The sequence below is a fragment of the Rhagoletis zephyria genome, unplaced genomic scaffold (genome assembly GCF_001687245.7).
Source record: "Rhagoletis zephyria isolate East Lansing unplaced genomic scaffold, Rhagoletis_zephyria_1.1 Rzeph_scaffold_02199, whole genome shotgun sequence".
NCBI lineage: Eukaryota > Metazoa > Arthropoda > Insecta > Diptera > Tephritidae > Rhagoletis > Rhagoletis zephyria.
This window is the reverse complement of record NW_016159283.1, coordinates 1-16,566: the sequence shown is the minus strand read 5'-3', so window position 1 is coordinate 16,566 and position 16,566 is coordinate 1. Positions and strand designations below refer to the sequence as shown.

Here is a 16,566-nt window from a genome sequence, read left to right as displayed (position 1 = left end):
TACGTAGTTTAATGTGCTTTATATGCATATGCAAATAAACATATTGTACAAAAACGTAAAATTCTATTTCACATGAAAGGACAACTGTCAGTTTATTGAGCCTTTAATTATTGAATCATGATAATAGCAAAAAATCATATTTCAGGCTTGAACGCTTCAAGCCGCAACGCTTGAAAAACCTGTTATGGAGCTTTAGCTTTAGGGATCAAAATGCGCTGGTTCGAACCGGTTAGGGATCAAAGTTTTTGTTTGACATTTGGCATTTATTTGACAGTTGACATTTTGACAGAGTGCAAAATTTCACACACACATTCCGTTAGTCACTGAAAAGAAAAGACGTGGATTCTAATTGGCATTGTGATACAGATTTTCCACCTTTGGAAAATCCTTAAACAAAATAAGAACTTGTATACACAATTTACTACAGTAAAGAACTCGCCTATACTTCTCAATAAAAGAAAATTGTGAAAGCAAGAAGGGTATTCCTTCTAAACCCTGCTAAAGGGGCGGTGAAAAAACTGTGAAGACTCCAGGTGGAAGTACAAGTTTGTGTGGTGGTGTGAAGTGAAAAGGCTCCGCCGTGATGTCACTGCTTCTCATTTTTCGTTAATTGGATTGCTTGTTCAGTGCCTCTTTAAAACCAGCCTTCTATTATATACTTTGGATACTATTGGAACTGCTTGATCTACTATCGCGCACACAACGCTACACATTCAGCAGCGTCTTCTCTTTAATTGAGCTTAGTGGATGTGTATTGCAGCAATTTAATTCAATTTAATAAATAACTACAATTTATTAATTAGGTTGCAACTTGAAGTGAAGCCGATGTGTTTGGCAAAATCTCATATAATCATTCCCCCCCAGTTATTTGCAAAACGGCAGTAGCCAGTTGAGAAAGAGGCCATATATCAGGCACAAAACGGAAAATTAGAAAATAAAGCATGTTACCTAAGAAAGAGTTATGCTAAGTGATAACGACAACAATGGAAGTGGAGCGAATGCCGAAGTTGAAAAATTAGAAAAAACGTCCATCACAAAAGCAGCGTATTAGAGCAAAGTGAAAATTTGGTACTGTGGCTTAAACGGCCAAAGCGGATTAGCAACACAAAACGGTTAACAAAAGCGACACATTTACATACACGTCCCTCTTAACGCAACGATTGGAACGCTATACAGGCGATCAAGTCACGAATCCGCCCACAACAACCTGCCACGCCCACTATTCAAATACAGTAGCCGCCGTAAAACATATTGTAAACACTAGTTCGGCCGCCGTCCACTGCATATGATACAAATCGAAAGCGAGAAATTAAGAAAGTAATCGTCCCACCGTTGCGGCGTACACACATTTCTTGAGCGACATCCCCCATTCCGTCTAATACACATTAAACATAAATTCGTTTCGTCCCAATACATCAGCCATTTGACATTTAATCCCCCAAGATCCCCTCCAAAAATAAACCACCCGTCCATTACAAAACCACAGCACACAAACATAAAACGGCTGCAGTATGTCGGAATTGGATAATGCCGTCACGGTCGGCAAAACTAACGAGGAATTGCGTATGGAAGTCGAGCGGCTAACTCGCGAATTAGATCAGGCGGCCAGTGAGCGAGCACAGTCAGCGCAGTATGGTCTTTCGTTACTGGAAGAGAAATCGGCGCTCGAACAAAAATGTGAGGAACTGGAAACGTTGTACGACCACGCCAAGCACGATTTAGATATAACACAAGAGGTAAGTCAAGCAAATATCGAGTGTGAAATGTAGAGACACATTTGTTCTTAAATTGAATCCATCCTATATAATCTGCAAAAAGGAATGATATTGCACGAAAAAGAAGTAATCAATAGAAACATTCCTCATCTCGTTGTTAACCACTATTTAAACTATTGCCCATAACTTCCTTGCGCCGTTTCATACGTAATTTAAGAATGCGTTCTTCCTATCCGGAGCCAAAAAATAGAATATAACCTGCACGTTAAAAATTTGCTATATTTGTTCCTAAAGCACTTAACGTTAAATACATTCAGTGAACTTTGGCTCAATTGCTTGTTTCATTTGTTTCTAATAATTTGCTTGTTATCAAATGCAACGGCACCCCTGTTCTTTGATGTATTAAAGCGAAAGTCTGCTTTTGCGGCCGTTCTAAGTGTGGAACGCTCGGCAACAAGTAAGCAAGCAGTTAAAAAATTCAGCCAGTTGCGAGCAAAAATGGGTATGCTTTGCCCGCACCACCGCCATGGTATAATTATTTTGTATTCTCTTTTTGTTTAACCTCGTTCGTTTATTTTTACGCTGTTTGCTTTGCTGCAGTAGGTTCGCAAAACACGTAATCATCGCAAAAAGATTTGCTAGTTATTTGTTAACAGACTTCGCTGTGCAGTGGGTAGCATAATTTTGAACAAAAATTTTATATGGCGGACTTGCCAAACTTTCGCCAAATTAGTATCATAGTTTTACGTTTATCAAATTTTTGTGTTTTCGCAAGTCACGTGGCCATGATAAGGGAAGCAATAGATTTATTTGGCTAACAGAGTGTCGCTTACGAAATTAGCCATATTTATTAACTGGTTTGCTTCATTAAATTTCATTTACGAAGAACTTCCACAATCAAATCATGCAGCCATCGCTTTCGTACGTACATAGTGTAGTACTAGCGATTGCGACATTGTCAGTAAAAAGCAACGAATTTGTGGCTTTCACATGCAGTTGCCCCTATACTCGAATGGCAAGAGCATCTCGATGAGTTCGGCAAGGACACAACCACACCCTTCGCTCTATAGCCATAAATTAGATTTCGCTTCTAACTTTATTACAATGAAAAATGCGCCACAATGCCAAATGGCAACACTCGCCAGTGCATGTCTGCATGTAAGGGCAAGGCTAGTATAGCTACGGTTACTTATGTTCCTACCAGCTTGACTAAATAGCTAGACCTGATTGCTTAGTAATGCAACAATCTACGCCGGGTAATGTAATCCCAAAAACATCAACGCCACCTCCCACAACAACAACAAGCATAGCAATTAATTGTATAGATTGCACTTGTGTTTCAATGCTAGTGTAAATGTTAATTGCTTTTCCACTTCGTTTGAAAGCGGGTAGGGGTGTGGNTCCACCTCCCACAACAACAACAAGCATAGCAATTAATTGTATAGATTGCACTTGTGTTGCAATGCTAGCGTAAATGTTAATTGCTTTTCCACTTCGTTTGAAAGCGGGTAGGGGTGTGGAAGTGAGTGCAAGCGGGAGGTACCACGCAAACGCAGCACTTTTTTCTACATTACTCACTTCTGTTGTCATTCGTTCATCGGTCGGTTAATTGTGCCCGCAATGCCGTCATGGACGTTAACCAAAGTTGGAATGTTTCCAATTTCAACAGTTTGTGCGGTTGTTGGCATGTATGTACATGCATATGTATGTATATACGTACCTAAGTATTTTTAGAAAACTTCAAGTTGGTTTGAATTCCTTTGATCGAATTAAAGCTACCTCATTAATTTGCATTCCCTGCTGCATTGCTTGCATCAAATTTGCAACTTATAGAAAGGAAGAAAGAACTTTACATAATTAGGCAACGCTAAATAGAACTCTTTATTAAGATTTATATAGGATTTAGAATTGATCCCTTCTAAAAGTAATGCTATATACATATTTGGCGTTCGCTGCAGTTTATGTAAGTTAAGAATCATTGCTAGCTAGCCAATAATGCAACAGAGTTACTGTACTTAATGGCACTATCTTCATTACAAAAGAATAAGTTTGAAATTTTGTATTGTATTTTGCAAAGAAACTAATAGGCAACATAGACTGTGCGCTTGACTCGCGAGTCAACTGTGTACGTGTTGACTCGCCTTTCCACTACACACAGTTGAGTCATTCAGAGTCATACCCCTTTGAGGAAAACCTCTAGTTCTGAAATGGTGCGCTTCTAGTACATTTAGACTAACTACTTCGCGATAAATCTCTTTTGCATGCAAACAACTGGCGAATTTAACACGGCAATGTCATAGGAATTGGAAATTGTCCCCCGCTGTATTTCCTTTTGTATAGTTCAAAATCAGTCCTAAATTCGACAGATGGGATCTAGTTCGCTTTGCATCCCTTTTTCTATAGTTCTCAAAATGTTAACATGTTAACACAACTTTTAGCTTTGTATTTCCAAACTATGACACAGCATCTGCGAAGTGCAGACTGAAAGCGTATTTGAAAGAAAAACCCGCTAAGCAAAAATCTATTTAAATTATTAAAAACTATTAAATTAAACAATCCACCCGCTTCGGTAGTTCCGAACTAGTTCAAAATTCGCCAGATGCGATATAGTTCGTTCTGCATCCCTTTTTCTATAGTTTCGAACCAATTCTTAATTCCTCATTTTAGATCAGAGACATGAGCCTCTTAACAGGTGGGTACCAAACCAATTTTTTTTTAAGATTGAGTCATAGGTAAGAAAGTAATTTCTCCGTTTTTCGAAGTTAGCCTCCGAAATCGAGATATCGGCCTTCGAAGTTCGAAATAGGGCTTTTGGTAAAAAATTATTTTTTATTATTATATGTAAATTACTAATAAACTAAAAAATATAGACGTAGTCCGCCTATTGCTCTTATTTAAATGGTATACAACCTTATTTTGTGCAAACTTATATTACTGGTGCTAAAGGTCGGGACTTCGAAAAATTAAAAACCTTATATTTCGAACAACTTTGAACTGATTTAAAAAAAAATTGTATCGTTGTAAACGTGATTAAACCCCCTTTCTTCTAAAATGCATATTTTTATACTTCGTACGTAAAAATTTGAGAAAAAACATCCAAGAGGAAATAATACCTTTTTTTTTATAAAAAAAAAAAATATTTTAAACCAAAAAATTACTAACCGATTTTTAAAAAATTTACATCGTTGTAAACGCAATCAAACCTCCTTTCTTCCGATATGCGTATTTGTGTACTTCGTATATAAAAATTTCAGAAAAAACATTTAAAATGAAAAATACCGTTTTTTTATAAAAAAATATTTTAAACAAAAAAATTACAAACCGATTTATAAAAAATTGGCATCGTTGTAAAGGCGATTAAACCCCCTTTCTTTTAGTATGCGTATTTGTATACTTCGTATATAAAAATTTGAGAAAAAACACTTGTTTTTGCACTAATGCTACTACCTGTTTGATATGCCTTGCAAAAAAATAAAACTTGATGTTTTTGAGAAGATTGAGTCTTGTTTAAAAAAAAAAAACGCCGCCTTTTTTAATTGTCATCATTTCTAAAATTTTGAAATTTTGTAAGAGAGAGAGATGTTTTTAATCATTACTAAAACGATTTTGCTGCCGTTTTGCTCTAAAACCACACTTTGCGCAATAATTTTCAGAAGCCCGTAACTCAGTGAAAATATTTTTCCCAAAACAAAAAAATACGTGTATCTTTATTTGCCGCAAAAAAAAACAAAAAAACAACACAAAAAAATTTTATTAAACTTGATTTAGGGCATATCAAAGAATACGGAAATAAGCGATGAGGTCACGTGAATTATTTTCCTGCGAGGAAAAAATAACTTTGAGGGATGAGAAAGTATACGGAGAAATAATAAGCCGGATCAAAAAGGCTGAATATTGGTATTATCCCATCTCTGTTCATATACGATACTGCCTTGATCAGTCGTTTAACACACGTGGTTAGAAGTCAATAATAAACGATACTGTTAAAATGAAAATATAGTTATTATTAACTCAAAAAGGGGCCCCGCGTGTTTAACGGCCCTGGCCACCACTTTCTTAATCCGGCCCTGTTAGCACATGTAAATAGAAATTCTAGATACATTTGCTTAAACACAAATAAAATAGACATAATGATGCTTTTCACACGCTGTTCATAAATAGCTAAATTGCGATCTATTAGCCTTGCTATAAATATCTTATATTGCAGGTATCAATTTACCTAGCGCTATATTTGAAATATGCTAATTAATTTAGGAAAAAAATTAGAACATTCGAGTTTATAAAGTCTGCATTTTCTCACCTTCTCTGTGCGCGGAGCCTACGATTTTTCTGAATTCAACTACAGAATGCAATGACGCATGTTTGGCATAGTCACATAAGCGACAAGGTTCGTTTACCAAATATGCACATACATACATATCGCACACGATCTTCAAAAGTGACAGTGAATGGATATTGGACATAGAGAAAGTCAGCCAATGTTCAGAAATTAAGTTACTGGAGAGCAGCTGGCAAGCTACTGCATCATTTTTACATGAACAAACCTATTTTTAGTACGAATTATTTTACTTTCCCTGCACTTACTTTGCCACACAGACCAATTGTATAGGTTAGTTTAGGTAGGAGGGCCGCCTCCTTAGGAAGAGCCACACTTAGACATGGATTAAGCTGTCCATTGGGATGCCCTTAAGAGGAGAGAGTAATGTCATAGGAAGAAATCATACCTATATGACGTTGGCACCTAAGGCGCCTTAAAGGGAAACGCTTCTTCCCCCAACTAGCTTTGAGTTGCGACTCAAGCGACTGATATCCATTCCCGTAAGCTCATCGGGAGAGTGGAAAAGTGTGACCCAAGACGCTGGAACCTTAGGCTCGCAAACTTAGATCGTCAGAGCAGCAGGTGTTATGATGACTCCACCTCATCATCCTCCAGTAAGGTCCATTGTTGCTATTCAGCCTTACCAATTTGCACCAATTGCAAGAGTTACAACTTGCTAAGTCCCAAAAGCGGTTTGGAACGATTCGGGTCTACACGCGCCAGAAGACTTTAGCCACCGTGCATTCCAAGATATTCGCACAGCGCCCTCTGAGCTACTAAATGCCCATCTATCCAGAAATTCCTTTCCGGAAGCACTTCCTCAAGGATTCCCGTCTTGACAGTTCATCGGTCATGCAGTAACGAGCGATTTTGCTGTGACCCGATACCCAAATAATTTGAATAGCGTAGTCGAAACTATTCTTCACCGTTCTCGAACGAACCATTAAGGAGCGAATAGCCCTGATGGTTGGCGGAATAGCTTGAAAGCAACCAATGCGAAGCCTCTTTTACTACGGCTCTGCCTCTGTTGGGGAAACGCTGCAATTGGTTGGGCGATAAATTGAGCGTGTTTATTTAATGATCCAGCTTACGAACCTGATGGATTTAGGAAGTCGTTATTAAAGTAACGAAATTTTATGGAATAAACGTAAATGCTGCATACAACTATTATTTTTACCAGGGGAAAAACTCTTTTTCCCATAATTGTTATATGTGCTTGATGGATTTATATTGAGATCAAGGTGGACAAACTACTATCAAAGCCGATTATTTGGGACATTCGTCTATTCCTTACCTGTCTTAGCTTTTAATTCTAATGTACTCTATTTCTGTTTGAAGCTGTCATTTAGTTTTTTTTTTTTTTTCTTAAAACTTCTATACAAACGCATGAAAGTCCATGGATATAAATCGCATACCTCGTAAGCCATCTCCCTTCTCCTTGAAAAAATTGGGTTAATTGCTTATGCGAAAACAATGTTGCACACTTCAATACTCAGTAATTTGTAGCAAAACACACAGGAAAAAAGGCACTTTGCTGTTGAACGAAAAATTTTAAGTCCTTCGCAATGTAATGCATGTAGGTATGTAAATGCAATAAACAAAGGAATATATTATGAATAAAGGAATATTATATGGATATGCGAAAAGCGTAAAAGCGCTCAGTGCATAAAAACGTAAAGAGATATATGTACACATTAAACATTTAGGCTATTATAAAAGGTATTGTCCTCTTACATACATTCATAAGTATAAGTAAATACATTCGCATATTGTTACATATCAAAATATTCATTTATTTAAAAACTGCATGTCTATTTGAATTTACATCTCGAAAAACTACTAAACCACTGTTTCCTGTGTCCTCTATCCGAAATCAGTCGAATAAGAATATTTTCTTTGCAAAGTAAATAAAAGCAGGCAGCAAAGGCATCCGTAGTTTTATGACCTCAATCTGCCAACAACAGCAAAGTTTAATTAACTAAAACAAACAAAAGACATTTATTGCACCCAAAACACTTCAGCTTCACAGACACAAGCAGCAGCAGCAGCAGCAACCGGGCGGCCTAGTCACAGTCACGGCTGTAAGGTATGCGTTTATGTACGCCTCCCACCACATCTGCGTTGAAATGACATTTTAAACTTAAATACATACCTACATATATGTATGTATGCATTCTCTAAGGGATTCATATTAAAGAACAATTCATGCGGCGAGCTGTGAAATGATAAAAAGACCAACCAAAAGCCAGTCACTAGTGGAAGCGTTTTCGTTGAAACAGCAACGATCAAAATGAGCGTTTCCAACACTTTAAGGCCAAAATGGATTGGCTTAATTTCAGCTTGCCAACAATCAACAATGTAACTGCAAATCCGCCGACAAACTTTTTTGTGCAACGTACATACATATGTATGTACACTAGGGTGTCTCACCAACAAATGTTGTGTGTTTATCCACCGCCAAAATATTTTGGAAAACCGTTGAGATTTACGTGAGCTGGACCGATTTTAAAAGTCTCATCCGCCTTATAATGAGTTTAATTTTCGCCCGAAATCGTTCACTTTTCGCGTCTGTGTGTTTACTGTGGGCTATGCTACTTAAGGCGATTTTTTTGATTCGGTTGATGAAATTTTTAAATATTTTTATGCAAACCTTTTAAGCTGAAACTTTTCTATAATCTGAGGTGATTTTTTGGAAAAAAAATTTTAAAAACTAGTTTTATTAATAACAAAAACTTCCACTGGCTTGGCCATGTCGTTCGAATGGACACCGACGCTCCAGTTCGGAAAGTATTCAACTCGGAACCCGCTGCTGGTAGCAGAGGAAGAGGGAGGATAAGTGCTTGGCTTCACTTGACATTTCCAATTGGCGTCAGTTGACACGGAAGAGAAACGAGTGGCGTACTTTGTTGAACTCTGCCAAAATCGCTAAGGCGGTTACAGCGCCAATTAAGAAGAAGAAACTAGGTTTGGCAGGGATTTTCAAATTGGTTGAGCTCACGTAAATCTTAATATTTTTCGGAAATATTTTTGGGAAAGTCTTAAAGTATAACTCATTTTATAATTCAGTTGGAAAAACAGTAAAGTTTTTTTTAATGGGGAGTGATCCACCCTACTGTTCTACGTACATATATACATATGAATATATATATAGTATGTATGTGAGTCCCAAAGTAAGCGTATAAATTTCTACCTAACTAACAACAGTTGGGCGCAGGATAAACACAGTCGTATACATACAAACATGCCGATAAGCGCCAAGAAAAACTTACACAATCTCAGGCAGGACAATACACGAATTCCATGAATAAATGAGCAAGTTTATAAGGATGTAAGCATGAGAGCTTATGGGTGTGCATGGGCACTCGCCGGCAGGTTGAGCTCTAGAACTGTTGCCGTTTACTGGTTTATTTTGCTAGTTTCTCTTGATTTCACTGCGGGTACACACGAACTTGGCTAAGTGCAAGCAAGCTATGTACGTACATTAGAGTGGTTCACAAAAAATTTTTTTTCGAGTGTTAAATAAACTAATATTTGGGGCACCTTCCAAAATTTTTCCTCTTACCGAAAAAGGTGCTGGTGTCAAACTTTACGTTTCTGATGCCCATATTTTACTGTAGAAGTATTGTGTACGTATATTAATTAAAAAATTGGGTAAGTAACCTAAGAATATTTCAAATTTAAATTATCTAAAAAAATATCACAAGCTTCAGTTGTCATGGCAACAGTCGCTTTTTACAAAAATCACCAATATTTTTGCAGGTTCATAGCGATCCAGCAGCGCATTTCAAGGCCATTGAGCACTAAATGTTGGTATAGATGTTACAAATATCAAAAGGAAAAAAATGAGGGGTGCCCTGTTTTCTAGAATGAAATTTTTTTACCACTCTAATGTACATATGTATGTGTATGTAAGTACATACAAATGTGCACACTTGAATGGATGCCATTTACAGTAGTTGAGCCTCTGCAGTAGCGCTGAGTAACTGAGTGGAGACACGTGGTAAAAGCTATGTATGGGCATTCAAGGAGCGGGTCGCAGCAACACAGAACGTTGCCGGCTGAGATTTGCCACATTGGACAAATATTGCATGTAGTAATTGTAAAGAGGCAGGCAAACACGCAAGTACACTCGTCGACATACATACATATGTAAGTATTTATGTGCATACACCCACACAAGTACGTTTACTTTTTTAGCATGTAATAAACTTTGGCACTGCACGCTGTTTGCCATGCGCCACTGAAGACTGGGAGGCTGGGGCCATATTGGATGCGGGCTGTATAGTGCTAGGAGTAGTGTAGTGACATGCCGGAAGAGAGATGGCATGCAGCAGAGGAATATGTTGATAAAGCGCTCGTAAATGTCATATTATGTGTAAGGAATTGCTTACAAAAGTCGACACACATGTCGGAGTTTGCAGTGGCATGTGTGAATATACCACTAAATAAGTGTGTGCCACACCTGCAATTCCGCCACGCTTGTAACAAACAATGACGGCACTGTGACCTGCCCTCCGTTCAGCATACACTATTCACTGTCAATGCGAGTCAATTTGAAATCCAATTACGCTGCGATTTCTGTTATAAAACGACATATGCTTGAGTACATATATAGGTATGTATGTATCTAGTACATCTAAACATATGAGTTATACAGTCGCTAAATGCATGATTATACTTTATATCTGCGGGCAGATAAGACAGTATCACTTCCGTCGGCACCAGCTTGCATTTTAAGTATGTAAGTAAGTATGTAAGTATTTCAGTATGAAACTATTTTGCGCTTCGCATTAATCAGAAAGTGGGATAACGTTATTGAATTTTGAGATAGTTCTGGCATTCAAAGCTGAGTTAAATTTTGATAATAACTTACTGTTTAGCATAGATGGTTCAAAGAGGAAAAAGTCAGTGTGTTTAAAGCAGAGATCGGGTTGCCTTAAATAGGGTCAGCAAATCTAGTATACACAGAGATCGAGAATTGTGCTTCAATGTTGCGCGAACTGAGACACGGCCAATTAATTAGGCGTTGAATGAAGACTCCATTCTCTTGATCCTAATAAAAAGATCAAAAGAATTACTATGATATCGTTATCTCGCTTGATCATATTTTCATGGCTCCGTTTAACGAACCCAACTTTCCAGGTTCTATCCACACATGTCCACAAGCCAGACAATCAACTTGCCTCACTATAACAGGTGCAAAGTGAAAAATTAACGAAAGTGGTTTGTTTTAACTACATGTGTGAGATTTGTACAAATTTCAGCCCATGCCGCAAATTCTTAGAATTGTTTAACGTATTTGAAGAATTCAAAAAGTGATTTTTTTAGCAACATAAAAATTTTAGATTTAGTGATTCAAGGATATTTTCTAATGACCACACGGTTAATTATAAAGAATACACCAGCCGTGCTTTACACGGCAACATGATGGACATTTAATTATATGACAGCACCGTGTACATTAATTGTGCACTTGTGCATACGACTGCTCACCAGCTTAGCAGAGATCACACAAGGGAAATTTCGAACTTCTTTATTTTCATCCAAAACAGTATGAAATGATTAAACAGACATCACGATACTTTTTATCAGCCCCAGTTAGAATGTGTATTAGAAGAAGTTTTTTCAAGTTAGTGATAACTTTGAAGATTGATTTCGACAAACTGAGCTTACAATTGCTTACAATAGGCAGGACTTTGGAATGAAAACAAAACTGCAGAGGCGCTGGCATCGTCACCAACAAAACTTTATCTCTTCTCTAGGTGAACTATTAGACAAGAGATTGAAAAAAAGCGAATGCGACCTAGAAATCAATTATTTCTTTAATCAACTAAAACAAGATGCTGAAAACTTTTGAATTCATATAAAAATCATGCCCTTTTCATATAAAACTTATTTATTAAAAAGCAAAAAACGATATTAAATACGCGCTAAGGAGTATAAGATAAAGTTCGGTTTCGTCCGAACTTAGGGCTCTTTGTTTGTTTTGTATTGCTGCTGGTTCCTATTATCTTCCAAGGCATAATGCAGGACAGTCTTTGCAGAGTCATGTTAACCCTGCAAGGCCTTCAGTCCCTGAATGTGCTTTCAGATAGTGAAATGAGTATGTAATATAAATAAAGAAATGAAAATATAAGGCACTTAATGTTTATTTATAATTCTCATTAAAATAATTGGCTAATTATAAAAAACGGCCAACAGCAAACCCAGCCAAATAGGCTAATAAATCAAAAAATTCATGAATAATTTAATTATTTTTTTCGAATATTTTTACTTTTCTAATGTTACCATTTCGATAAACAATATTTCTCACCGTTCATTTCAGGCACTTGCAAAATTTCAAACTTCACAGAAGGTACCACAAAAACTGGCATCGAACAGGAGGAGTCACTGCTCAGCGAAACCGCAGAGCTCGAAACCAGTTTGAACAGTAAAATATTAGACTTGGAAAATGAAACGAAACAGCTGCGTCACGAATTGGAGCGAGTGCGAAACGAACGCGATCGTATGCTGCAAGAGAATGCCGACATTGGGCGCGACAAGTCGGATAACGAGGCCGAGAAGTTGCGACTCAAGGCCGAGTTAAAGGACCTAAAATTTCGCGAGACACGCATGCTAACGGAATATACAGAGCTGGAAGAAGAAAACATATCGCTGCAAAAGACAGGTGTCAAGCTTGAGGAGTTCTGCAGGTAAACGAAATCGTTGAGAAACTAAATGGTTATGGGATTTTAAAATAAAAAAAATCAAATTTTTCCTAACAGGTGGAATTTGAAGGTGCCAAACACGAGATACGATCGCCTCACCGAGGAGGTGGAACTTTTAAATCACAAGTCGATGAATTGGCTAATCTAAAAAAGATGCGAAAAACAAATGGAAGAAGCCTTGGAGGCTTTGCAGGCGAGTGAAAACTTTGCTATTAAATTTCAATATGAGCAAATTTATAAAAAGAAAAACTTTACACATTGTTTAACTATTTTTTTGGCGCAGTGCGAACGTGAGGCAAAGTATGCTCTCAAGAAAGAATTGGATAGCCATTTGAATCGTGAGTCCATGTACAAGATAAGCAATCTAGCATATCTGCGAGCAATATGGACGACAATATCAGCGCAAATAGCGATGGTGAAGAGGAAAATTTGGCTTTGAAACGACTTGAAGCCGATTTGACTACAGAGTTGAATGCAACAGATGGCACAAAATGTGATTTATTCTCTGAAGTGCATCTCAATGAGCTGAAGAAATTGGAAAAACAATTGGAGTCCATTGAAAACGAGAAAATTCTACTCACAGCGAATTTACGAGAGGCACAAACCAGTTTGGATAAATCACAAAATGAAATACAAAATTTCATGGCTCGTCTGGCGCTCCTCACCGCACATGTGGATGCTCTACTACAGCTGAAGAAACAGCTGGATATCAAAGACGATTCCATAGAAGCGGTGAAGCGGCGCAACGACGAGCAAAATGTACGACAACAACTGTTGGACATACTATCCCAGTATAACAGTTGGTTCACACTCTCTTCGAAGGAGATTGACGGTCTCAAGACTGATTTGGTTGAGCTACAGAAGGGTTTCAACTACACCGACGCAATGACCACTCTCCGCAATGAAGTCACAAATTTGAAAAATAAATTGCTCGCAACTGAGCAAAAATCAATTGATCTACAAAGTGATGTGCAGACACTCACAAGTATTTCACAAAATGCCGGACAAAGTTTGGGTCGGCTCGCTCCACTCTGGTGGCCTTAAGCGATGATTTGGCGCAGCTGTATCATCTCGTTTGCACCGTTAACGGCGAGATACCAACACGTATAATGCTCGATCCCAAGAGCGATGACATGAGGTATATGGTATTATGGTAGTTTTTTGTTGCAAATCTTTTCTGAATTGTTGAAGTGAAACTTCTTTAGCGCCGGTAGTGAATTAAAAAATCGTGACGAAAAAAATTTACATTTGCGATGTAGCGGTTGTTGTTGTTATTATAGTGGTTGATTGGAGTTTGAGGGCATGCGAAGAGGTGTTGCGAGTTTTGAAACGAATGGGAAATGTTTAAATGAAAAGAAGTTTCACTTTCGTAACGTGGCCCAGTGGTACTAACTTTTGATTTTTTTTATATTTCAGTTTCGAAAACGATTCGCTTACTGCCATACAGTCACAATTCAAATCCGATATTTTCGCTTCCCGCTCCCACACAATTGAAGATTTGCAAGGGCTTGCAGATTCTGTAGGAAATTAAAAAGTATGTAGATCACAGTAAGTGATCAAATTAAACATTTGAAAACCGCTGTCGAGCACACCATTGAGCACAACAAAAACAAAGTGCGCGGAGATGTTTCCGAAGGTGATGCACAATTCTTTCTTATTTTATCTTTTAAAAGAAAAATAAAGTATGTATTTCTACTATAAATTTTTTTTACTGCAGCTGACAAATATAACCGCGAAGAGGTCGAAGAGTTGCAAGAACAAATTGTACGTCTCAAAGGCCTGTATCGACTCAAACGTGACCAAATCGCTACATTGCGTACTGTATTGAAATCAAATAAGCAGACCGCCGAAGTGGCACTCACAAATCTCAAATCGAAATATGAGAATGAGAAGACAGTGGTCAGCGAGACAATGGCCAAGTTGCGCAATGAACTGAAGATACTTAAAGAAGATGCGGCAACATTCTCAAGTAAGTTATGGTGAATACAAGGTAGCGAATAGGGAAAAGGAGTTTTAAGGAATCGTTTGTGTCTTGCGGGCAAGCTCCTAACTTAACTAGAGAGTGAAATTTCGTTGCTTATCATTCAAGAGATAAAATTAAATTGCCATATTATCTTAATTATTTTTCATCGAGATACCTTTACTTTTAGGCTTACGCGCCATGTTTGCTGCGCGCTGCGAGGAATACGTTACACAGGTAGATGACCTGAATCGCAAATTAGAAGCCGCTGAAGGAGGAAAAGAAAACATTGAATCAGCTACTTCGTTTGGCCGTCCAACAGAAAATCGAATTGACTCAACGTATGGAGGAAATGGAAATCGATCGGTGGGTTCCATTGCGGCTTTAAGCTAAATTTAAAGTGTATATGCCCAGACAAATCATAAGCAAAAACACAAAGATGCCCTACAATCAAGACGAGAAACCGCAGTTGATTTTTTTCTAAATTCTGTCACTGAATTCGATATTTTATATTGGAAAAATATTAGTGTAACCGCGACCAAATTTGTGCTTAGTGCTTGCTATCCATTTGTTTTTGTTTTTATTTGTATGTGAAGTATTTGCCAAATGCATACTTTCGTATGTCGTTAATCCTGCCTCCTACCTACCATCCTATCAACCAGCCTTAGTTATAATAGTGTCCGTCTTACGTTTAACAATACCAACAATTCTACATTTTGAGCTGTGCTTCGAATTGGTAAGCCGCAAAAAAATTATGACAAGCTGAAATGATGCTAAATAATATATTGGAAAAAATTGTTATGTAAAGCATGTTTTGTATAAATGCCAAACGCACAACAATATTAAGAATTCTCGGTTATTGGCCATAAACTTAAACACTGTACCTTGAATATTCAATATTATTTAAATTATAAGCAGTTTATAAAAGGCGTAACAACATTTATTTCGTTTATGAAAAATATGTACGTCTGTGTGCTAACAAATTTTAAAGGCCGTTGATAAAATTTGCGTCACGTTTTAAAATTTTTTTGGAAGGGTATAAATAAAATTGCACTAGACAAAATATTCTGCATGCGCTGTTCCCTCAGAGGAATATAATAATAATAATAATAATATATATAATTAATTCTAAAAATTTTTGTTTATCACAGTGAAACGCGCTTTGCACGTCGGTCGATGCCACCACAACGCGGCAGCAGCGGCAAATCGTTTTCATCACGGCCCTCAACACGTAACCCGACTGGCAGCAATCAGAATCAATTCTAACATAAAATAAGCGTGCAGCGTAAACTTTTAGCCTTAGTTTATACATTGCTTAAGTTATAAAGTCATTTTTATGTAAACTGTAACACTGTCACGTGTCACTTCAAAAGGTACATATTTGTATTTTCTAACACACTTTGGTTATATTCACCACACCCAATATATTATTTGTATACTATTCAATAAATTTCAGCGAAAAGATATTGTTGGTACGATGGTTGAACAATTGTAAGCATCAAAAGAACAACGGACAGCAATTCTTTCGCCGAGAGCAGCTGTAATCATCGTACGTTAAAACATTTACTTCCGCCCTTAAACTAAAGACACTGCACACAAAAGCATAAAAGTGACTGTAGTCAATATAACTTGATTTTATTATTCATTAATAATTCTAATATTTATGTTCTAAGGACCATATTTATGAATAATATCTACATTAAGTTAGATATACATAAGTGTAAACTGACGGATGCTGTGGAAGCTTAAAATAAGTGAATAATCGTGCAGAATGATGCCAACTTTACTCCATCGGAGGGCATAAAGTACGCCCAAAGCAACCCAAGGCAGCCGTCAGGATTAACTTATACCTACGTAAAATATACT

At 37.4% G+C, this 16,566-nt stretch overlaps 1 protein-coding gene across 1 annotated transcript; it reads left to right on the top strand.

Moving 5' to 3' along the window:
* The first annotated feature begins 292 nt into the window (after positions 1 to 292).
* Positions 293 to 16,560, top strand: LOC108366247 (protein bicaudal D-like). The gene is given in 19 exon segments (XM_017620579.1): positions 293 to 1,736; positions 12,359 to 12,386; positions 12,389 to 12,696; positions 12,698 to 12,720; positions 12,794 to 12,830; positions 12,832 to 12,859; positions 12,862 to 12,895; positions 12,897 to 12,933; positions 13,024 to 13,111; positions 13,114 to 13,749; positions 13,752 to 13,878; positions 14,157 to 14,262; positions 14,264 to 14,284; positions 14,286 to 14,376; positions 14,458 to 14,709; positions 14,891 to 14,973; positions 14,975 to 15,066; positions 15,852 to 16,073; positions 16,157 to 16,560. Coding segments are annotated over 18 exon segments (2,391 nt in total). The 5' UTR covers positions 293 to 1,511; the 3' UTR covers positions 16,027 to 16,073; positions 16,157 to 16,560.
* The last annotated feature ends 6 nt before the right edge of the window (positions 16,561 to 16,566 follow it).